Raw genomic sequence first — 24135 nt, forward strand, 5'->3', positions numbered from 1 at the left:
ATCAGGCCCCATACAGACCCATAGGGTGTATTGTCTGAATGGGTCTTTTAAGCCAGGATTCCTGCCATGCCAGGTCTCCAAAGAGCCTGACTTTATACTGCAATAAATGAGTATACCTCCTTTACAAGTTGTTTAAAATTAAGATATTTTGGGGTTTGGTGGCAAGAGAGAAGGGTGCATTTACCTGCCTCTGTGTGATGCCTTCAGGAACAAATGAAAATTAGATATCCCTTGTATTGTTTGGATTTGCTGTTGTCCACTGGTGGTATGTGGGGGTGGATACAGAGGACCTTGTCATCTGAGACACTGGACCTTAAGAAATTCACACCTTTGCATTACTAATTATGGTCAGATTCTCCTCCTTCCATAGAATGTTTTCTCCTAAACTGCATCACTATCACCTGTTGTCCATGTCCAGAAAGGTTTTCTATGCCAAAAGCAAAATGTATTGTTCCTATGTATCTTATAAATTTCTAGTATATAGTTCCCATAGTTGTGTAAAGATTTTTAAGATGTTTAATAGTTTCTGATCTTACATTGTTGATTGATGCATTTTGTTCTTGGTGCCCATCTCAGTGATCTTTTATCTTCAGCCTCCAGTTGATTCTGAGATCAGCAAATGCTGTGGTGTCTTCTCCTCTGTGAAATCCCCCACTTGACTTTCAAATGTGAAGCTTATTCCAATCTTTAAGTGTTATAATCTTTGTCATCAGGATAGCTTTTCAGCAATGTCAAAATGCAAAGTGAGCTTGAGCTTGCATTTTCTCAAGTACAGCACCAAATCAGAAAAAAATGCCTAGCCTAGCAACATTCCATGCTGTCTCTTGTGGCCTGGGAGAAGATGTCTGTGCCCTCTAGGCTTACACAATCTCAATACAAGTCTCCTTAAACCTCATGGACTTCATTGTCACTAAGATTAAGACGATTAGTTCTGTTGCTTCCTGCCCTCCTTCCCTTGCCCAGCAAGTTAAACCTCTTCCCAGGCTTCTCCTTGTTCTAGCCCATGTCTCTAGCTTCTCTCCCATCTCCCCCATGCCCTCTTCAAGTTCACCTTGTCCTTGAGACCTACCCCCCTACTCTCAACGCCATTCCCAATAAACTGCTGACCACCCAACTACCCATCTTAGCCTCCATGCTCGCTGACATTTTAAGTGATTTCCTCTTCACAGATACTGTACCTGTTCCTTTCAAAACCAGTCATCATCCCCTCCTCCTCAAAAACACGCCCTCGATCCCTCTCTCCTTGCAAACTACACATCCTTCTCCCGTTTCCCTTTCCTTTCCAAAATCCATCTTTCCCGCAACTCCATGCTTGAATCTCCAATCAGGTTCCTGTCACAGCACTGAAATGGCATTCTCTGTGACCTGTGACCATGTTGCATTATCTCTCCTCGACATCTCTGGAGCAGTTGACATGGTCAATCACACCATCCTCCTCCAATCTCCCTCCTCCATTGTTCAGCTCGGTGGCACTTCCCTCAATTGGTTTCACTTTTACCTATCTGATCATAGCCAGAGCATTTCCAGCAATAACTTCTCCCACCTCTGCACTTTCACCTCTGGTGTCCCCCTCCTCTTGTCGACATGCTGCTCCTTGGTGACATCATCCACACTCATGGGATCAGCTTCCACATGTATGCCGACTACATCTGGCTCTATGTCTCCACTACTGATCCTGTGGTACCCACTTGGCCGAAATAAGTGGGTTTTTCTCAGACAGGATAGTCATTCCCTTTTTGAGACACAAGAGTAAACTCTCTTCAGAAAGAGGAGACTGATGCATTCCTTTAGTTATTTTAATGACTAATTTTTACATGTCCTCACGGCTGCGACTGGGGTTTGCCAGGTACCCTCCAGTACCTTACCCAGATGACCATTATTGTGTTAACTATTCAATTATAGGAGCTATTACAGCTGAGCCAGATTCTTGTCTCACTATATGCACATACATACTTGCAGGAGTAACTGGACTGTAAGTGTAAGTGGAGGCAACAATCGTGGCAGTTTTTTTTTCCTGTGCTAACTCGAGGATGCTGAGTTCAGTTGTAGCGTTCCTGCACCGCCTCAGCTAAGATGACCTACCCTGGCACTGACCAGGTATTGAACCTGATTGAGTCTCTGATGCTTACTTTGCAAGCTTTCATTTTCAGTGCATGTGAACTTTGGCGGCAGACTCGTTGTATCATATTTGCCACTTCAACGGAGCACTTACTGGACCACAGCTGCCAATTTTGGGTCCGTGTATCCATGCTTCACTTGTCTCAGGAAATCGTCATGCTGAGCTTTATCTTTGTTAGGAATATTTATCTTTGTTTTACTGACCTTCAGCTTTTTAATTAGAACCAACCATATTTGCAAGCCAGGCAAATCTTTATCTTGGGTGAACCCATTGCTAAACAGTAGAATGTATCTCTTTGCATAATTCCTTAGCAGGACTGGGCCCATCGTGGCAAGTAAGAGCTCATCCTCCTTGTGCCAATTTTGTGGACTAATGTGGAGAGTTTCTCTGTCTCCAAGCCAGCTACATGGAAAACTTGCATGCTTTCTGCACATACTGCTTAACATTTTGGAGCTACCATGCCCCAAGTTTAGGTCAACATTTGTATGTGGTAGTTCAGTGAGCAAGAAAAAAACTTGAGAATGCCAACTGCAGGTGCTGTCTTCATAATTCTTTGGCTGAACTCTGGGTGGAGATTGAACAACTTGAGAACATAAGAAATAGGAGCAGGAGTAGGCTGTACCGTCCCTCGAGCCTCCTCTGCCATTCACTAAGATCATGGCTGATCATTTATTCTTGTTTTAAAAAAAATTTTGAGCAATTGAAGATGTTAGGGTGAGCAGAATTGATGCTCAGAATGTTTTGTGTAAATAAAAGTGCTTCCAAGTACTCTAAGGTCCTGATATTGGAGTAACTTTGTTTCAGAAACATTATATTTCAGAGTTGCAGTGTGAATTGTAAATTTCTAAAACAAAAAAGAGTTAATTGTTCGCTATCTAGAACCCTAAATGACAGTACTTTTGGTGATAGCAATATCAAAATAGGTCACTGGATATTATGAGTTATACAGTTTAGCATAATACACTGTCTGCTGCCAAGAAGTATTTTGCAGTTAGATTTGCGTGCACAGAACTTATCACAATTGAAAAATACACAGATCCTTTTCATTCTCCAGCTTTTTCTCTGTAAATGTTGCTGTATTTAGGTATAGTAGAAGCATTCATACATACCACCATAGAGCGATTCATTGGACATATCTGGGCTTTATGTATTCCTGCAGTCATGGTGGATGCTAATACTTATCTATTGCTCTGTAGTACTATTGGGTTAGTATTTCTGTACTTTGGGAACAGAAATTGCATTACAAGGTGATATTGTATTGTGGTAACTTGACGGTCACAGAATTCTAAAAAGCCTGATAATTAACTTTTATGCACTGCAGAATTGCCACTGTGCTTATTAGCAACTGACTCCTATTTGAACAGTCAAGAAAGCTGCACTGGACCTGCTCCCAACCGGAGTTGTTCTAGAGAGAAATCTGAACACACTCTTATGGGAAGACCTTTTTGTTTTATCACCTTTTATACACTATTATAAAGCTGCTTTAATATTGATGTCAGTGGGTTGGTTGCACCATGGGGTACTGAATTATGGGTCTAGCATAACTGTCTTCCTGGATGTTGGACTTAACATGTCCGGCCAGTTAATCTTGAGGTTCCTACCAGCTGTGTGAGGCTCACACTTTGGGAACTGGTGGTGCAAACGCTCCACTGACACCAATAAAAAAGCAGCTTAAATTGGTACAGATCATTATTTGCATGTGCAGATGACAAAACTATGGAATGGAAGTGATTCTAAACTTTTTCTAGCCCTTGATTTATGACACCATACCATCTTGCTAGATACATGTTTAACACTGATTCCACATCATGGTTTTATAGTCTCTGACTATTTTAAACCCTGCATTAGCTTTTTTTCCCCTTTTTTCCTTTACTTTGTGTATTTTAATGCTTGCCATTGGTTTTGTTCTCTTTGACTTTTTTTCCCATCCTACAGATACGGCTTCAGCTCTGGGATACTGCAGGCCAAGAGCGTTTCCGTAGCCTTATTCCCAGTTACATCCGTGATTCAGCCGCAGCTGTAGTAGTTTACGATATCACAAGTAGGTATTTGAAGTTTTGATGTTCAAAAGGGAACAGCCCTTGATGTTCTTATTCCTCCCTTTTCTTGCTGTTGTTTGCCTGATGACTAGGTGCGGTTGCAGTTATGGGACACAGCAGGCCAGGAGCGGTTCAGGAGCTTGATTCCTAGCTACATTCGTGACTCTACTGTTGCAGTTGTTGTCTATGATATCACAAGTGAGTGGGGCCTTTTGCTATTCTAACATTGGCTTCTAATTGGCATGTGCATCCCCTTTGTCACTTGCATTATGACATAACCTCCTCAATAGGCCTGTGAAGAAAACCTGGTTGTGTTTCTGGTGACCATGATTATTTGCCTTATCCATTAATACTGGGGAAGTGTTTTTCAAATTTTCTAGTTGGTGTGCAGCAACAACTCTTCAAACTGTAAATATTACCATAACTTTCTCATTGGCTAAAAAAAAAATTCCTGTTCAATCCTCCAAGCTGTGCCCAAGTATTTTAGAAGTGAAAAATTCTCTAGTCTGTCCTATTAAGCTCTGGCTATACTAGGGCCTTTTATATTTTAAAAAATTCATTCTGTGGATATGGGCATCGCTAGCAAGGCCAGCATTTATTGCCCATCCCTTATTGCCCTTGAGAAGGTGGTGGTGAGCCGCCTTCTTGAACCACTTGCAGTCCGTGTGGTGAAGGTGCTCCCACATGCTGTTAGGTAGGGAGTTCCAGGATTATGAAGGAATGGCGATATATGTCCAAGTTGGAATGGTGTGTGACTTGGAGGTGATGGTGTTCCCATGCATCTGGTGCCCTTGTCCTTCTAGGTGGTGGAGGAGCTGTGGAAGAAGCAGTGGCGAGCTGCTAGAGTGTATCCTGTAGTTAGTACACACTGCAGTGCCGGTGGTGGAGGAAGTGGATGTTTAAGATGGTGGATGGGCTGCTGATCAAGTGGACTGCTTTGTCCTGGATGCTGTTGAGCTTAGAGTGTTGCAGCTCCCTCCACTCAGACAAGTGGAGAGTATTCCATTACAATCCTGACTTGTGCCTTGTGGAGAGGCTTTGGGGAGTCGGGAGGTGAGCCAATTGTTGCAGAATACCTAGCCTCTGACCTGCTCCAGTAGCCACGGCATTTATGTGGCTGGTCCAGTTGAGCTTCTGGTCCATACTGACCGCCAGGGTGTTGATGTAGGTGGATTCGGTGATGGTAATGCCATTGAATGTCGTGTGGAGGTGGTTGGATTCCTCTTGGAGATGGTCATTGCCTGACACTTTTGTGATGTGAATGTAAACTTGCCACTTATCAGTCCAAGCTTGGATGTTGTCCTGGTTTTGCTGCATGCAGGCATGGACTGCTTCATTATCTGAGGAATTGCGAATGGAGCTGAACACTGCAATCATCAGCGAACAGCCCCATTTCTGACCTTATGAAGGAGGGAAGGTCATTAATGAAGCAGCTGAAAATAGTTGGGCCAAGAGCCCTGCCCTGAGGAACTCCTGCAACGATATCCTGGGGCTGAGATGATTGGCCTCCAACAACCACTACCATCTTCCTTTGTGCTAGGTATGACATCAGCCACTGGAGAGGTTTCCCCCAATCTCTATTGTCTTCAGTTTTACTAGGCTCCTTGGTTCCACACACTGTTGAATGCTGCCTTGATATTCAGGGCAGTCACACTCGCCTTGAGAATTCAGCATGTTTATCACATTAGTGGCTGTCCTTTGTTCAGTACTGACTACAGAAAATCTGTGATTTGCTCTGATTACTTGTTATCAGACATGGAGATACCTATTTTCTTCCACTTTGCTATACAATGACCATCTGTTGATACATCCTCCTATATAATTGTAACAAACATGAGCAGAATGTTAGGTTAGGATATTAGCTTCTTATAAGATGCATAGACAGATATTACGCAACTTAACAATGTTGACATTCTGACTCTCAAACTAAAAAGGCCATACTGGAACAGCAGAACAGGACTAAGCCATTCATCCCTTCGAGCCAGTATTGTCATTTGGAAATTATGGCTGATCTGTACCCATAATCCCTTGATACCCTTACCTAATAAAAAAAAATCTGTCAAACTCAGTCTTGAAATTTTCAATTGACCCATCATCCACAGCCTTTTGAAGGAGAGAGTTCCAGATTTCCACTGCTATTTGTGTGAAAAAATGTGCTTCCTGATTTCACTTCTGAATGGCCTAGCTCTAATTTTAAGATTGTGCCCTCTTGTTCTGGATTCTCTTATCATATCATTTATAATGTTAAAGGCCTTGATTAGATCACCCCTCAAGCTTATGTTTGTTTATGCAACCTCATATTTTAACACATTAAGCCCCGGTATCATTCTGGTGATCGTTCAAATGACAATTATTCTCCATCATAAGCAAAAATGCACAGTACAACAGCATACCAGCTAACTCGGCAGAATCTCACACCAGACATGCTAGCCAATTCCGCAGAATCTCATCAGCTTATGTGGCTCTTGGTTCTTTTGGTCATTGGCATTGGCCAGCCCATCTATATCCTGTACTTTGCAGGATTATAATGCTTTTATTCACTGGTGCCAGGGCCACACCTTCAGTCTTTTGCAATAATGAGCTAGCAATTTTATGGTATCAAAATCTCATGATGCCCCATTTGATGAAATTATGGGCGTTCATTCCTTAGTTTGTTTTTGGTTTGGATTTAAATTTCATTCTCAAGGAATTGATATCCGAGGCCATTTGAACCCATAGTTTTGGTGAGATTGTGTTTACACTGCAAAACAATTAATTTGGAAGCCCTGATTATGATGCAGTACAGTGAGCTGGACACAATGCCCCAGTTGTTTGACTCAAGTGGGTATATTTCTCCCTAGTTGCTAATGAGTGGAAAAAGTCAGTGCACTGACATTAGTGACTGGAGGAAAATATACCCAAAGATAGCTAATTATCCTGTGGCATTTTTTTAAGGTATCTGACTTGCCCTTGTCTCGGATACTCATGCTGACTGTGTTTATTGCTGCATCCAGGTTTTTCCCTTTATAATATCACTTAGATGTGCACAGAGCCGTATATATGTGTAGATAGGATAAATAGTTTCTCTATATCCTTTAGAATTCTGACTTTCGGAAAACCCAGGTTCCACTTGAGGCCATCTGCAAGGCTTGGAACATCTTGCATGCTTTTACTGTATCGGATTAACATTGCAGACTCCAGGATGGCCTGAAAATGTAGGTCTAGGTCCCATTACTAGTGTTTGTACTATTTTGGTATGCTTCTATTTGTCCATATAGGTTGAATGAGGAAGAATGTTAATTGGCTTAAAGGAGAAGGAAAGTCTAGGAAGAATACTTGCTAGCTTGAGGAGAATTTGATTTTTTTTTAATGTCCATATTCTTGCTAGCATGGCAATGCTTATGAAGACACTCCTTTCTTGCTAAACTAATCTGGCGATGTCGTCGATGGAGAGAATTCCATAGGAAACAGCATGGGTTGTGACTTCAGATTGGTCTGCAGGCAACCTGACACATGAGAATACATATTTTGTAGATGTTGGCTTGATTACCCTGTTCTGGAGCAACGCTCTGGTCAGTTTGAAGTTGTGAACCTGCTGTTTTCTGTGGAGCCCCTTGGGATGCATGAGGTTGCTCTCTGTTGGATTATCACTGGTGTGGCCTGGCAGGAACACAAACCCTAGAGTATCTACACGTTGATCAGAATAAAAAGTCAATCAGAATTCTTGAGCCATAAAATTAACGTCCCTCCTTCCTCATTCTTTTTTTGTGGAGGTTGAAATGGTAAAGCTACTTCCCAGCCTACTCAATTTTCTTTTTAACTTGATTAATCCTATGCATTTTTTTTTACTGTAGACATTTGCAGTGTTCTTGCTATTACCTGGGGTTTCAATGCAGAAAGAACTATAGGCTAGTCCATAATGATGCTAATGTACATTTGTGGGAAGGTTTTTATTCTCTGAAAGATGCTGACTTTTGCTAGCATGTTGTTACATGGTCACCAGAAGCCCTCCAGTATCTCACCCAAGTGACCATTCTTCATGAATGGGCCTAGATGGTGGTGTGTCAGCAGGTTGCATCTGGGTGGGAGCAACACAGCAGAGCTTGTTCCTCTTTCTGAACGTCCATACACGTGCACCTTTCTTGCAGGATCACTGGATAGAAATCAGAAGCAGGAGCCCTTTTTTTTTCTCCTCACCCCTCACAGATGTCCAGAAGCCAATTACAATGCCCCAATCATGGTCCTGGCTACGATCAGCTAATGCACTATAAATTGGGAAATTAACCTGGCACCCTATGCTGTGTGATGCTTTTACTTGGGGCAGTGGATGCAAATTTCTTAAAGGGACAGTATCCTCAAATAATTTTCCCCAGGATGAATACACAATCTTTCTTGTATGTGGATGTAGAACTTAGGAGAGGTGAAAATAACTGCGATTGACAGCCAATTTTTGGAAATCAAGATGAGGCATGTCACTCGCAAGAACATTGTTACATTTTGAAAATCCAGTATTGTTATCAGTCACTCCCAAGTCAGGTATAGCAGAGTCAGATGTGCAATAAAATCCTTCTACTCCAACAACTTGCCTTAAAAGCAGCCCTGGAGCAACCCCTTTGCAGCAGTATGAACATTTCAATTTCTTGTGCTGGCCATTGTCATGAGTGCTCAGACTGTCAGTTTTGTGCTGAATTGGGAGCAGGTGTGCTGCGCCATCAAGATAGTGAGTTACGGCTATACAAATTCATTTTGTGTAGAATTTTGAAATTTAGAAGTAGCAGAGCCCTTTCAATCTAAGATTGCACTTGAATTCTGGATTCAAAGAGGTGAAAGAACTATTAACTGACTCAATCCTTCATGTGAAAGTCTAAGCGGGATGGAATTATTTTCACGGTCAACATGAAATACAACCATTTTCATTTTAAGGCCTGGAGCCTTGCAAAGTGTGAATTCTGCATGTTGCCTCGTACATAGATGTATGTATTAGTGCAATTGTACTAAGCATGTGTGCATGTAAATGTTGGTCTCAAAACTGAACTTGATTTGAGTACATGTACTATACTGAGATCAGGAAGAAATGCTCCTGTAGTATGTTACCAGTTCTTTGGAATTATCACCATTCTGTTTTTAAAGGAGTACTCTTGGATAAGGTTCAACAGTGACCTTGTTCCAGGGATTATAAATGAGAAAAATACATGTACTAACTTTCTCTCTCTAAAATCAAAACATTTCCTTTTTTAGATCTTGTGGTGCCATGCACTATCTCTGTAAAGACCAAAACAGCCTGGGGTAACTAGTCACTGCCACCATCACTCCCTTTCTTCCTCCCCCCCCCCCCCCCCCCCGCCCCAGCCGTTGAAAATTTGCAAAATAGCTAGGTTTTGGTTGCATCTCAGAGCAATGCAGTTGAAATGAGGACGTTAGGATATAGAGGACCACATGCATGATACTTTGTGGTGCAGTATACTGGGGCTATATTCTGTTTATTTAAACTTACCACATTTGTGGTTAGGTTGATTTTAAAAACCAACATTCTTAAAGCTACACATGGAAACTGGATATTTCCTCACTTGACTTCAGCTGCCATCATTCTTGTTTTCTTGAAGCAAAAATTAACCAGGGTGCTGGAAACAGAGAATGAAGACATTTCTTATTTATACATGCAAATTTGGAATTGCCATGAGAATGGTGGCCCAGTCCACAGGTTAACTGCATTGTATATAAGTTTTTAAAATGAGACATTAGAACATTTTTTGAGGTTAAAGCTACTATGGGGTCCTATCCAGGTATAGTTCTTCAAAAAATCTAAGTACCCAAAAAAAACTGAACCCATGTTTTATAAAGTATTGAAAATGAGTATTGGGTCAAATGATCTGAATGCTCAATGTCATTTGTATGGTGTCTTTAAAAATGTTCCAACAGATAGTTTATTAGATTTGAATTCTGCTTGGGACTGCCAATTAGTGGTCTTCCTCATTTGTTTTGATCTGACTCCATATCAATCTCCATTTGCAATAGTGTGCTGTCTTCTATACCTTTTAAGAAATTAACACCCTTTTGCCATTTTGGTCAGTTTATATTTCCCCATTCTGTTTTCCTGGAGAGAAGAACTGGGGATACAGGCAAATCAAATTTTTGATTTTTTTTAAATATATGCTATTACATATTTGTAGTGGTATTCTTAGTCTTGTAAAGGTTTTTGAAAATTTGACAGTTTTGATTTTTCAGTCAAGTTTTTGTTTTCAAAAGTTACCAATGTTATGTTGAATGCTTATAGTATCTTTGCAGCTCAGAGTTTGTCTAGCCTTGGGCAGTTAGGTTCCAGCTGACTGGCCTCCATTGATGCCAAGCCTAGTCGTAAGATCTGCATTTAGCGATGTGGATACTTCCCAATGATCAATACCTGCAACACATGTATTATCTCAATGTCATGTGACTTTCAGAAATGTGTAGCCTTGTTTGCTGGAAGGCTGGCCTGATGAAAGTATCAAAGCTTGATTCTTCCAGATGCCTCATCCTGGAAAGGCTACTCGGTCTTCCAGGATTCAGTGGTCTGGTGCCACTGGACACGAGCATCAAACGCCTTCAGCTTTGGCCTTAAAGTTTCACCCTACAATTCAAATGTATCAGATGGGGTGGTCAGAGGGAAAATGCCCTGTTGCTGCTGCCATCTCCACCTCTTACACCCCAGCAATGATTTATTGGTGGCCGCACCACTGTTAGAACCTTTTGATTTCTTCTTCATGTGCTCTGTAGTCACAAAAAGTAGGGGTGATTTTTCAACCCAATGCTGGTCCCAAGGGTCATGAACTCCTTCCTTTTGAAAGAAATTTTCAAAATTGTAATGTTGCTGTAGAACTACTTGCACAATAAAAGTTGTGTAGTGTCAGACCTGGGAAGAGTCACTGAGTGCAATATCACAGAAGTTGGTGCTTTCACCCCTCTTGTTTCTGATTTACATAAATTACCTGCCTGTTGAAACTGTTACCAGTCTGTTAATTTGGAATTTCACTAACATTTGGAGAGCAGTAGGGACAGACAATGAAGATTGGCTGTACAATTAGGCAGATAAATAGCAAATGAAGCCTAATACTGACAAAATAAAGTGTTGTATATTGGGTGTATAAATGTGTGATGCAAAGGATTGGTGTATGGAAACTTAGAGGGACTTGGGAGTAATAGTTATTTTCAAAATTGAGATAAATTAGCAAAACAATTTTTTTAAAAAGCAAATAAATTGTTTGGGATATGTGGTCAGAAGAGTAGAATACATGTCTGCAGAGATTAGGCTAAGGCTTTATAATGTGCTCGTCAGATTAGAGAAACTCAAGGTCTACATGCCAGAGAGAAGGCAATTAATGTGTGGCCTCTTCAAAGTATGTAAAATATCAAATGTATAGAGCCAGAATATTACTTCAAAGTAAATCAGGCCAGTAGGGCCAAAGGACATAAATTGGTCAAAAGTAATTTAAAAGCAGTATTAGAATTTCTTCACTCAAAGGGTGATAAATGTTTGAAATCTGACCGATATTTAGGGGTAGTAGATCCTGAACTGGAGTTACGAAACTTGGGGTTGCACTTCAGTGGGACGTAAAACCTTTCTTCACCCTTGAATGTGCTTATGGCTTAGGTGTACGATTGAGTTCCTTTCATTGATTTGTCTTCATCTTGTCGAATGCTCAATATATTACTGATGGACTCATTTCATTTGGTGTGGGCAGTTCATTGGTCCAGTCCATGCGTCTCACTTAAAATTGCCTTGCATTTTCTTTATTTGAAATCACTGGGTTGTAGTTCTAATAGTTACCTCAAATTCTTCCATTGAAAGGCAATATTGTTTAGTTGATGAATGTAGGGCAGCAACCTGTTCTGTTGATAAGAGTTAAATGTGCTCAATGTAGGTAGTTTGTGTTCTTTTAGAAATGAATCTTTAGTTAAATCCATTATTGTGCAGAGGTGAGCAAATCTGACCCGTGGAATGCTAATCATAGAATTTTACAGGACAGAAGGAGGCTTTTTTTTTATTCGTTCATGGGATGTGGACTTCGCTGGCAAGGCCAGCATTTATTGACCATCCCTAATTGCCCTTGAGAAGGTGGTGGTGAGCCACCTTCTTGAACCGCTGCAGTCCGTGTGGTGCAGGTTCTCCCATAGTGCTGTTAGGTAGGGAGTTCCAGGATATTGATCCAGCGACGATGAAGGAACGGTGATATATTTCCAAGTCGGGATGGTGTGTGACTTGGAGAGGAATGTGCAGGTGGTGGTGTTCCCATGTGCCTGCTGCCCTTGCCCTTCTAGGTGGTAGAGGTCGTGGGTTTGGGAGGTGCTGTTGAAGCCTTGGCGAGTTGCTGCAGTGCATCCTGTGGATGGTACACACTGCAGCCACTGTGCGCCGGTGGTGGAGGGAGTGAATGTTTAGGGTGGTGGATGGGGTACCAATCAAGCGGGCTGCTTTGTCTGGGATGGTGTCGAGCTTCTTGAGTGTTGTTGGAGCTGTGCTCATCCAGGCAAGTGGAGAGTATTCCATCACACTCCTGACTTGTGCCTTGTAGATGGTGGAAAGGCTTTGGGGAGTCAGGGCATGAGTCACTCGCCGTAGAACACCCAGCCTCTGACCTCCTCTTGTAGCCACAGTATTTATATAGCTGGTCCAGTTAAGTTTCTGGTCAACGGTGACCCCCAGGATGTTGATGGGGGATTTGGCGATGGTAATGCCGTTGAATGTCAAGGGGAGGTGGTTAGATTCTCTCTTGTTGGAGATGGGCATTGCTTGGCACTTGTCTGGCACGAATGTTACTTGCCACTTATCAGCCCAAGCCTGGATATTGTCTTGGTCTTGCTGCATGCAGGCACGGACTGCTTCATTATCTGAGGATTGCGAATGGAACTGTACACTGTGCAATCATCAGCGAACATCCCCATTTCTGACCTTATGATGGAGGGGAGGTCATTGATGAAGCAGCTGAAGATGGTTGGGCCTAGGACACTGCCCTGAGGAACTCCTGCAGCAATGTCCTGGAGCTGAGATGATTGGCCTCCAACAACCACTACCATCTTCCTTTGTGCTAGGTATGACTCCAGCCACTGGAGAGTTTTCCCCCTGATTCCCATTGACTTCAATTGGGCTGGCTCACCATACAAACTATCCACTTAGAACCTTTCCCATGCCCTCTTTTATTTTTCTTTATAATATATTTTCAAATGTTTATCCCCATCCCTTTTAAAACCTGTTATAGTTTCTGCTTCCAGAATTATTTCTGGTAAGGCATTCAATATACTGAAGCTCTATGGAAAAAAAATAGACATTTTCTTTGATCTCTCTGTTCTTTTGGTGATCTTAAATTTGTGCCCTCTGAATAGAGACCGGCCAACCAATGGAAATAGCTTTTTTCATACTTATCTTTATCAAAACACGAAGATTTTGAACATCTGTCAGATCACCCCTTGACCTTCAAAAAAAAGTATCATCTGACAGTTCTGTGTAAGTTATGTCTTTAAAGGGATGATATCCCCAAATATTTTCCCCTATGGTATATTGAGCAGCATCCTATTGTGTATGTGGAGATTGAAGGGCAATCAAAGGAGGAAGATGAAGGTGAGTAATTTAACATTTCCTTAAGTTTTAGCCATCATCAAAGAAAGAATTATATATTTTGAATCCTAAGGGAGAAGGAAACTAGAAGCATGTTTCCAACAAGTCAGGATTTAAAAAAAAATTCTGTAGCAGAACTGGAGGTAATCCTGGGGTTTCTAATAGGATTGGATTCTATTCCTCGAGGGTGTCAGTTCAGTAAGATCATTTAGAGGATGCCACTTCCTAGAAGTGTGACCTGAAGTAAAACTTTTTTTAAGCCTGCAGCTACATATTTGTCTGCTGTGCCTAGTGACCAGTCCAAATGTATAGCTACTGAGATATACTCAATTGACAGTATCCACAATCCTATTTAGAAAGTCTTCTGGGTCTGTCCATTTTGCTTACAAGGAGAAATTTATTTCATTTATTTGTGGTTTACTTTTGATGTTGGTGATTAGTTTGTGCTTCCTGCAAAATGAAGCACTTTATTTTATGTTGCTCTGACAGTTTTGTGAAGGGGATGGGGATTCCACAATATATAGTGCTTTTGTTGTTCAATTTTATGTTACTTTCTCCTCTTACCTATGTTAGCATCAGTTTATTGGTGTAGCAGTCTAATGCATCAAGATTTCATATAGCAATGTACAAGTTCGCACCAGTAATTCTTCAAACAAGTTGTTTGTCAACATTTGGTCTTTTGGGTTAGCTACTGTCGTAGAAAAGGAATATCAAGGATTTTCTTAGGTCATTTGTTCAGTTGATTACAATGGTCAGGTGTAAGACATAGCAATGTTAAAGTGGAGAACAGGAGGAATTAATTATAGTCACTTGCTTGAATTTCTTCTAATGAGATTCCTGCTCTGAATGTCTAGCTTTGTCTCATTGGACCTATTTTTTAAAAAAGTAACTTTTTATGCCTTTGTAATGCTGGGGCCAATTTGCATCTAATACGCATTCTTTTTTCAAACGAAAGATGTCAACTCGTTCCAACAAACCACAAAATGGATCGATGATGTCCGAACAGAGAGAGGAAGTGATGTTATCATTATGTTAGTGGGAAATAAGACAGACCTCGCAGATAAAAGGTAAGATGTTTTTCATTAAACTCAGTAATGCCAATTGTGAAACCTCCACTGCTAGAAAGTAATCATTTTGTAATCTTCCACATACCATTCCCCCCGCTCCAAAAGCTTTCATCAACTTTCAGCACTTATTTGTATGAAAATTACTGTGCTGTTAATAACCCATAAGTGTTTATACCCAGATAGCCTTCTCCATCTCCATTCTTGATGGGTGACCTATTGTCTGCCTATCTTTTGTAAGTAAAGAATTTCTCTATAATTTGTTATAGACGCCCAGTGAATTGATGGTTTACCAATCAGATTTTTCAATAAACTTGAATAGTTATCTGGAATCCTCTTTCCAGATGGGCATGTTGGAGTTGACTGTTAATGAATATGAATGAATTGCTTTGCAGATGTTAAATTCATAATGTTACCATTTATAGGGTGGAAATCCACATTTATAAGTTTCAGTACTTTAATAGAAAGCTACTCATCTGAATTGCCACATAATCCTAACTATAAAGAAAATCTATATGCTCACTAGTGTTTCTTATATCATTAAAAATCTTGTGCAGGGCATGCACTTCCTGTTATCACTCCAAGTCAAAGTAAGTCAGCAAGATGAAAATAAATCAAATCTTGCCAACCCCTCTGTAGTCACCCAGCAATCATTCTTTCCTTTCCCACGTTGGACCCAAGCTGTATCGGGATACCTGCCAGGATTTGAAGGCTGACGGAAGCCATCCTTAAATGTATTTGAAACTACATGCCTGTATATAGAATTGAAATGATGTTAAAAGTCTTTCCTAAGAGATCTGAATCATATCATGAATTTATTTCAGCAGAAGCAATACTGAAAATCTAAAGCTACATACCCATCACCAAACTGGATCACTTTTTTTTGCTTTTGGACATGCTGTTTTAATTAAGCGTACGGTTGCAGTTTATTTCTTATGCTTGATATTCTGGCATATATTACTTAAATTTTATATGGAAAGTGTTGATTCAATCAATTTACTACCTGAATGAGGCTCCACAATTTTTTGCTCTCTGAGGTTGAGTGGCATGGCAGGAACATAAATCTCATTAAAAGGGTCCTTACGTTTTTGAATACCAGCCCTAACTTTATGCGCCGAGTTTAATTCATTTTATTAGCGTAAATGTAGCAATTTCTTGAAACTCATGGGGAGGTTGACGGCGAGCTGCTGTTTTCGTGAGGCTTACGGCAGATTGGCGCAGATCATGGAAATTCACAACTCATGGCGCATTGCTTCCTTGTCACACATTTCTGGGTTTTTTAAACACACTAACGGCATACGCATTTAACTCATCGTTTTCCCAACAAATTCTGTGCCATTTTTTTCGTACTATCGATTGACTTGGGATCAGATGCAAAAGATCTGAATTTTAAAAATGAATAAAATGTTAATGGATAAGTACAATTGAACTCTATAAATGACCCTGTAGCCTAACAAGCAATCAATCCACAAAACCCTTTTTTGAATAAGTTTGACTAATTCAACCAAAGATTTCATTCTGTGGGGAGGGAGATAAAATATTGATGGACCTTTGCACTACTCTGAATGCTCAAGTTTGTTTCTTAAATGTTGCACATCTGTTTAATAATGTAAATGATCAATTAGCCCATAGCATATGAAGAATATTTGAAACTGACTATCTGAAGCATTTTATTTTAAAGAGATTATGTAAATATTTTCTGTGAAGTAGGAACTCGTGTGTGTTAAATATATCCATTAGACAAGTGAAAGCTCATTTCATTCAAGCTTTGAGTACCCTTTGGGTCAAGTCACCCTGAAGTCCATTTGTGGGGTGGCTACACGAAGCATTCCTGAAACATTCTAGAATTATATTCTAATTAAGCACTTGGTGTGTTGTTTCCTTGACACCTTCCCGACCCACCTGACTACCAGAGTCTTGCTCTTGGCTTTATGTTTGCTGACATAGTCAATCTCTTCCTATCATCTGGCATCATTGTCAGGCCTTCAAAAGCCCACCCTTAAACTGTCCCTTCTCAACCAGCAGTTCTATCTACAACTTATCGTTTCCCTCCAAGATCCTTGAAGGCATCATTGCCACTCCCCACACACTCTTCTATCACTGCTTCCTGTTCAAGTGCTTCCAATCCAGTTTCCAATTAGTCCTTAGCACCAAGGCAGCTTCAGTCAAAGTTCTAACATCATGTGCATCATTGCTTAGAGCTCAGTATCTTTCCTTGTCCTCCTTAGCCGCTGTATTGCTTTCAACACTGTTGACCATTCCATTCTTTTGTATTGCCTACCTAATTTATCGCTGCTCTTGTGCGTCCACTTATCTGTCCTAATACATTCACTAGAAAGAAAAGTTGGGGAGGTTGCTGGTTGTACTTGCAACTACCACTTTTTAAATCTTTGCTGGATGTTTTTAATTGCCTACTGTCAACTTTTTAAATAGAATGAAATCCATAATGACTAGCAGCGGTCAGCACTAAAATATATTTGACCAATTTTGCAACTTTACATTTTTTTTCTAAAAGATGCAATATATGGTTTAAAAATTCACAATTAGTGCTAGCGTCATTAAGCTTATTACTTTGATCATGAGTAACAAGTTGCCATTGAATTGGTTGTCACCAAACATTATGGCTGTTTAAAAGCTTGCCATGATCTGAAACCCCAAGATGCCGGTCAGTGTATGTCTGCAGTGCCTTTTTACATCAGAATTTTGTGCAACTTTTTACATCAGGATTCCACTACCGATGGTAGTCAATATGATTGAAGTCCAAATGACCACCATTATCACTCTCATTTTCTGTAAATGTTTGTTGTACATATAAAAACATGGCTTCTAGCAGCTTTTGCTATTAGTTACCTCTGCATTAGAAAAGTAAAATACTACTTGCATTTCTGTAGAGCTGTTAACATGCAGGAAGATGTCTCAAATTACTTAACATTGAGGAGAAAATGGATAGTTTTCTTTACTGGAAGGATACATCGATGAGTTTTGCAAGGATATTCAACTAATCTTTAATATTTTGTAAGAATATTGTCATTTATAAAATGCTTCCATAAATGTAACAATTTGTTCCATTCAATACCATGCTACAGACCTAAAATTGATGAAGGCTGTGTCGTCCTTGTCTGAAAATATTCTTGAAGAATCATCTATTCATCCATTTGTCCTATAACATTGGCAAAAAAAAACTCGTGACCTCATTTAAGAACAAATATCCATAACTGCACCCTAACATCGTACATTGTCCATTCTAGAAATATTAAACTTATCCCTTTGTTAAAGACCTTTTGTTCAGACACCTGCATTACTTGACTTGACCGACAGGCTTTATATACAAGTTCCTGTTCAGAGTAACATAGGAACAGGGGTAGGCCATTTAGCCCCTCGAGCCTGTACTGCCATTCAATGAGATCACGGCTGACCTGTGACCTAAATCTATATACCCAACATCGCCCCATATTCCTTGGGTTAAAAAAAATCTATCAATCTCAGATTTAAAATTAACAATTGAGCTAGCATCAACTGCTGTTTGTGGATGAGAGGCCCAAACTTCTACCACCCTTTGCGTGTAGAAATGTTTCCTAACTTCACTCTGAAAGTCCTGGCTCTAATTTTTAGGTTATGTCCCCTAGTCTTGGACTCCCCAACCAGCGGAAATAGTTTCTCTATCAGTTCCCCTTAATATCTTGAAAACTTTGATCAAATCAACCTGTAATCTTCTAAAATTCCAAGGAATACAACTCTAGTTTGTGTAATCTCTCCTCGTAATTTAACCCTTGGAGTCCAGATATCGTTCTAGTAAATCTACTCTGCACTCCCTCCAAGGCCATTATATCCTTCCTAAGGTGCGGTGCCCAGAACTGAACACAGTACTCCAGGTGTGGTCTAACCAGGGCTTTGTATAGCTGTAGCATAAATTCTACCCCCTTGTATTCTAGTCTTCTAGATACAAAGGCCAGCATTCTATTAGTCTTTTTGATTATTTTCTGTCCCTGTCCCTGTCCATGACATTTTAATGATCTATGTTCATGAACCCCTAAGTCTCTTTGGACTGACACACTTTTGAGCTTTTCACCATTTAGAAAGTACTCTGATCTATTTTTTTAGGTCCAGAGTGGATGACCTCACACTTGCCAACACTGAAATCCATTTGCCACAGTTTTGCCCATTCACTTAATCTATTAATGTCTCTCTGTAATTTTATGCTTCCATCTAACTGCTTACAGTGCTGCCTATCTTGGTGTCATTGGCAAACTTGGATATGTGGCTCTCTATCCCGTCATCTAAGTCATTAAATAAATACAGTGAATAGTTGAGGGCCTAACACAGATCCCTGTGGAACACCACTAGTCACTACCTGCCCATTATCCCTATTCTGTCTTCTGCCACTCAGCTAATTTCCTAACCAGGTCAATAATTTGCCCTCAATTCCCTGAACTTCAACTTTAGCTAACAGACTCTTACGATGTATTTTATTGACTGCCTTCTGGAAGTCCATATAAACAACATCCATAGACATTCCCCTGCCCACTACATTAGTCACCTCCTCAAAAAATTCAATCAGTTTGTCAGGCATGACCTACCCTTTACAAATCCATGCTGAAAATTGATCAGCTGAAAATTTTCAAGGTGTTCAGTCACTCTTATAATTAATTATAGACGCTAGTAATTTCCCGACAACAGATGTTAGGCTAACTGGTCTAATTCCCTGGTTTCCCCCTCTCACCTTTCTTTTGTTCCCCAAAATTCACCCACAATTTTTGATTTCTCTTCCCCATACACTTACTTTAAAATCGGTTATAAATTGTCATTTTATCTGCTGCAGGCAAGTTGCAATCGAGGAAGGAGAAAGAAAAGCCAAAGAACTGAATGTAATGTTTATTGAAACTAGTGCTAAAGCAGGCTACAATGTAAAACAGGTGAGTGTGCAAAAGGAGTACACTGCAGGATTTGCTGGTTTCTGTGGCTACAGTAGAAAATCAAAGCTGCTTTTATATTGGTGGTAGTAGGTGGAGTGTTTGGGTCAGGGGTTCCTGAAGCATGACTTTCATGCAGCCAGAGGCAATCCCATTGAGCCTGTGCAATTCGCTAATGATAGCATCCAGAAGGACCAATTTTTCAGTTGGTCTTTCTGGATTCTAGCCTCAACAAATTTGACAGATTTACAGTGAGGTCTTTGCTATCTGCACAAGATCAGTGCTTTGGGACCTGGCACTGCAAAACACCCCATTGACACTAATATAAAAGCAGCTGAAGACTGTTGGTGACTTTTTCATACAATCTTAAGATCAGATCACATTACTTGTTACATTTACAAAAAATGCATTTTGAGGACCCCTCTCTCTTTTATACTGCAAACAAGGACAAAACCTGTCTTCTTCAGCCACGTCTCCAGATAGTATTTCATGGGCAATATTTCATGCAGAAGCAACACTGCATATTCAGATAGAGGTTTTTTTTGTTGCTGCACTGTAGAATTTTGTTTTAAATTTAAATGTTGGTCTGGTCCTCTTAAATGTAGCCTATACACCAAGCAAAGACTGCAGTGTTCAAATGTATGTGTGCTTTGTTTTAAAGTTTGTGTTTCTGTTCTGTTGTCTTGCCACCTGTCCAGGCAAATAACAACCGAAGAAGGTGAACAGAGAGCCAAAGACCTGAATGTTCTGTTTATCGAAACCAGTGCAAAGATAGGCTACAATGTCAAGCAGGTAGAACTTGCTGTATTCATGGTGTGCCATTTGTGGTGGTGTTTGGTCATCCTGCCTTCTGCCAAATGACTGCATAGTTCTAATTTGAAGAAAGAAAAAATTGTATCTCTTTTGTTAGGATTCAAGTCCCAAAATAGCATTTCAACTGTTGAGAGACAGATGTCTTGTGGACTTTTTGGAAGCCTGCTAGAATTTCAGGGGCTTGCATAATATAATTTATTTGGATTGCTGTTTAGTTGATTTGCTTAAAACTCAAATTATCCTCATGCATTTTGGCCCCAAACACTGCTGACCTGTTTCAAATTGGCTGCTTTTGTACCTGTCTCAGAATTTGACTGAGTATTACTTTTTAAAAATGTTTGACAGTCAATCATTTTGCAGCATATTTTCAATAAATTACAATTTCTTGCTGTAAGACACTGGTGGCACCAAATTTCAGTACTTCTGCTTCTCTCATGTATTGGACTTGATGCTTGTTTTCTGATTAAACTTTGGCTTTACAGATCTGAACCAATTAAACAAGCCTGCAGTTGATGGGAATTCCACTTTTAGCTTCTATCTCGCTTTGTTGGGCTAATGCATTAAAACTTCTCACTCATAGGGCTATTTGTGGAATGTTTTTTCTATAAGCTGCACTTTTTTTCTTGCATTGTACAGTATTTACAGTTTTATTGGATCTTCGTTCACAAGGTATTTATTCCTTCTTGCCAAGGCCACTATGAAAAAGCTTTTTAAAATTTCTAAGAGATTCTAAAATTTCTGTTACTTACAAGAGGTAGCCTATTTTGTGACATCTTCCTCTTATGCTTAAATGTCCACAAGCAAGTAGGCAGGTCCTTTCTTTGCTCAAAGTATTCTGAGAGCACGGTTCTGTTAAATTTTCACACTTCCAGCAAAAGCAGCAGACTCAAACTCTCATTGACTGGTTCCTCAGTTCTTTTTCTTGCACTAAAACATGCAGACTCTTTATTACCTATGTGCTGCCAAATAAGAGAAAGGTACTGATTTTCTTTGCAGAAATCTTAGGATGGGATCTTAGTATAACCTGAAGTTGCGTTGGTTACCTTTTTTAGTCCTTTTTTGTTTTTTTTGGTTGAAAAATTGGGTGGCACTCACTACTGCAATTGCTTTTCCAGGTGTACTGGATTTTTGTAGTGTATGAAACCTAAGCCTAATTATGATCATTGTTGATTTGGTTACTATTGTACATTGAAACTGGTAATGTTTTAAAGCTTTCACCGGGCATGTGAATCCTTACTTGATGCTTAACAGAGCTAATATGAGGATCCTTCAGAGTGAGTAATTGTAGCAGGGGTGGGAGGGAGGGAAAGAGAATACTTAGCTGAAAGTGCAAAAGTTTGAAGACCATATCCATAATGGTGATTTCTTTCTCCTTGCTGTGCTTTTTTTTCCCTTCCCCAGAGGGAGGGAGGTTATTGCTTGATTTGATGAGTTTGAATTTCAAAGAATGAAGACTCAAAATGGTACAAATCAGTTGGCAAGCTGAGGATTCCACAATTTGTCTCTGCCTATTATGTGTGTACACAGACTTGCGACACCATAACTCTATAGGGATGTGGAGATTTAGACCCTGGTGCAAAAGGACTGAAAATTGAAGTGGGGAAATTGCACAAGTTTTTTTTTGGATCAATCAGCAGCTCTATTGCACCCAAGAGTGTAGTTGGATAGCAGAGCTTTGATCTGATCCGTTGGTTGTGGAATCGCTGGGTCAAAATCCTGAACTCCCTTCCTAACAGCACTGTGGGAGACCTTTCACCATACAGACTGCAGCGGTTTAAGCCGGCGGCTCACCACGACCTTCTCAAGGGCAATTAGGGATGGGCAATAAATGCTGGCCTTGCCAACGATGCCCACATCCCATGAACGAATAAAAAAAATGCTGTTCCTATCTTTTGACAAAACCACTGACATAACTAGCGGCCAGAAAACGGGTTACTGCTGGGTTGTCCCTTTTCTTTCTCCCAGGACAATCTGGCAGAGATTATAGTTCATGTAAGGAATTGTAGATGTTAACCTGTACCAACTGATTGCATCAGCCTTTTCCTTGTGCATTTTCTAAAGCATCCCATGCAGCTGATCCTTAAATATGCTATCCTAATATTTTTTTTTAAAGAACCTAAGTTGAGTATATTAAAATCAATTAATATGCCCATATTGGATTTAAATTGATATTTTTAAAATGTAGTCTCCCTTTATTGTATGATTTAGAGCTGTGGTGGAAGTGAATAATTTGCATAACTGCATGTTAATTCCATTGTTCCGAATTAAATGATTCAGCACGGAAACTAATGTGCAGTCCAATTAAATTATACATGCAAGGTAAGCTGGTATGTTCAGACAGTTTGGATAAATAAAAAGCTGAGTGCTAACATTTGAAATAGAAACAGAATGCTGGAACTGCACAGTAAATTGATCATTGAAAGAGAAAGATGGATTAACATTTGGGTGTAATCCATTATTTTCTTTCAGATTCTGATCAGTCTGCTGTGCACTTTTTATTTCAATTTGAAAAAGTGGTGTTCAGATAGTTCAGTTACAGAGGTTCCGCTAGTAAATATAATTTTTACTTGCATTTGACATGCAGCTATGCAAATTATTCGCTTCCACTATAGCTTCAAATTCATACAATAAAGGGAAACTACATTTAAAAAAAAAATATCAATTCAAATCCAAGTCATTGTGACTTTAAATTTGATAAGTCTGATTTCTGAATTGGGAAAGATTTATGAAAAGGATTACAATTTTGACACAGGCACTTTGTTCAAATAGTCATTGCAGTAACAGTTGGCAGATTTGCCATAAGAAGTGGATTCTGTCTGGAGTAGTGCTGCATCTTTCTCAGTATAAATATACTGTACTAGAATGAGGGAACTTGTACTACAGCTAGCTGCCCAGGGACACTAAAGCATAATCATTTTTAATAATTGTAATTATGCATGGTTGAATCTTTACTTTTGTTCAAGAATAATGTTATCTTTCATTCTAAAGAAAAAGTTCTATACTACTGGAGTTGGGCTTGAGACACTTTCGCATTGGAATTTGAAATGTGCATCGGGCTTTTCATCAACGAAGTTTGCTGGCCTGTCTTGGATCAGCATTTGATTATTCGTTGGTCTACAGCAGTTATATGTTTTACTTTTCAATACCTGGCTCTTCAGATCTCTCAAGTTTCTCTGAGCCAACTATCAGCAGATCTTGAGTTTATAAGATAGAATGTGCTTCAATGTGAATCAAAATTTTCACTTCATGGACCCTGATGTTCAGATGACCATTGCAAATATGCGCCGAATGACTTAAAATGGTAGTCGCGATATAGTCTGTTCCCATGGTATCCCCCTCACTTGAAGGAAAGAGTGCAGCTTTACAAGGGGCAGAGATTTGGAGAGTGGACATGGTTGACCCACTTCCTTGCACATAAACCAGCTCAAACTGCTTGTTATTTGCTTAGCTCATAAGCTTTTCAAAGAATAGGGCCAGGACAAATTTGGGAGGATTTGTCAAGATATAGGTCCAAAGTACATAAGCAATTCAGCATGCCGCGCTGGATAGCCTTGGCAGGGAAAAGGTCCAGCCTTAAAAAGTCTTTCAGTCGAAAGTCAATTTGAATTATCTTCAAGTGGAC

At 40.0% G+C, this 24135-nt stretch overlaps 1 protein-coding gene across 3 annotated transcripts in view; it reads left to right on the forward strand.

Annotated features, from left to right (window-relative positions):
• The window catches only part of rab6a (RAB6A, member RAS oncogene family), a 76433-nt gene that overhangs the window by 43820 nt on the left and 8478 nt on the right, over nucleotides 1–24135 (forward strand). The window contains exons 4-6 of one of the 3 annotated variants that reach the window (XM_067985856.1): nucleotides 4055–4160; nucleotides 14682–14793; nucleotides 19610–19703. In XM_067985856.1, coding sequence (XP_067841957.1) covers nucleotides 4055–4160; nucleotides 14682–14793; nucleotides 19610–19703 — 312 coding nt within the window. Of the gene's footprint in view, nucleotides 1–4054; nucleotides 4161–4250; nucleotides 4357–14681; nucleotides 14794–19609; nucleotides 19704–20398; nucleotides 20493–24135 lie in introns of all 3 variants that reach the window. The other 2 variants (XM_067985854.1, XM_067985857.1) reach the window with 2 other exon arrangements.

This window comes from Heptranchias perlo, chromosome 6, assembly GCF_035084215.1.
Source record: "Heptranchias perlo isolate sHepPer1 chromosome 6, sHepPer1.hap1, whole genome shotgun sequence".
In the NCBI taxonomy this organism is placed as follows: Eukaryota; Metazoa; Chordata; class Chondrichthyes; order Hexanchiformes; family Hexanchidae; genus Heptranchias; species Heptranchias perlo.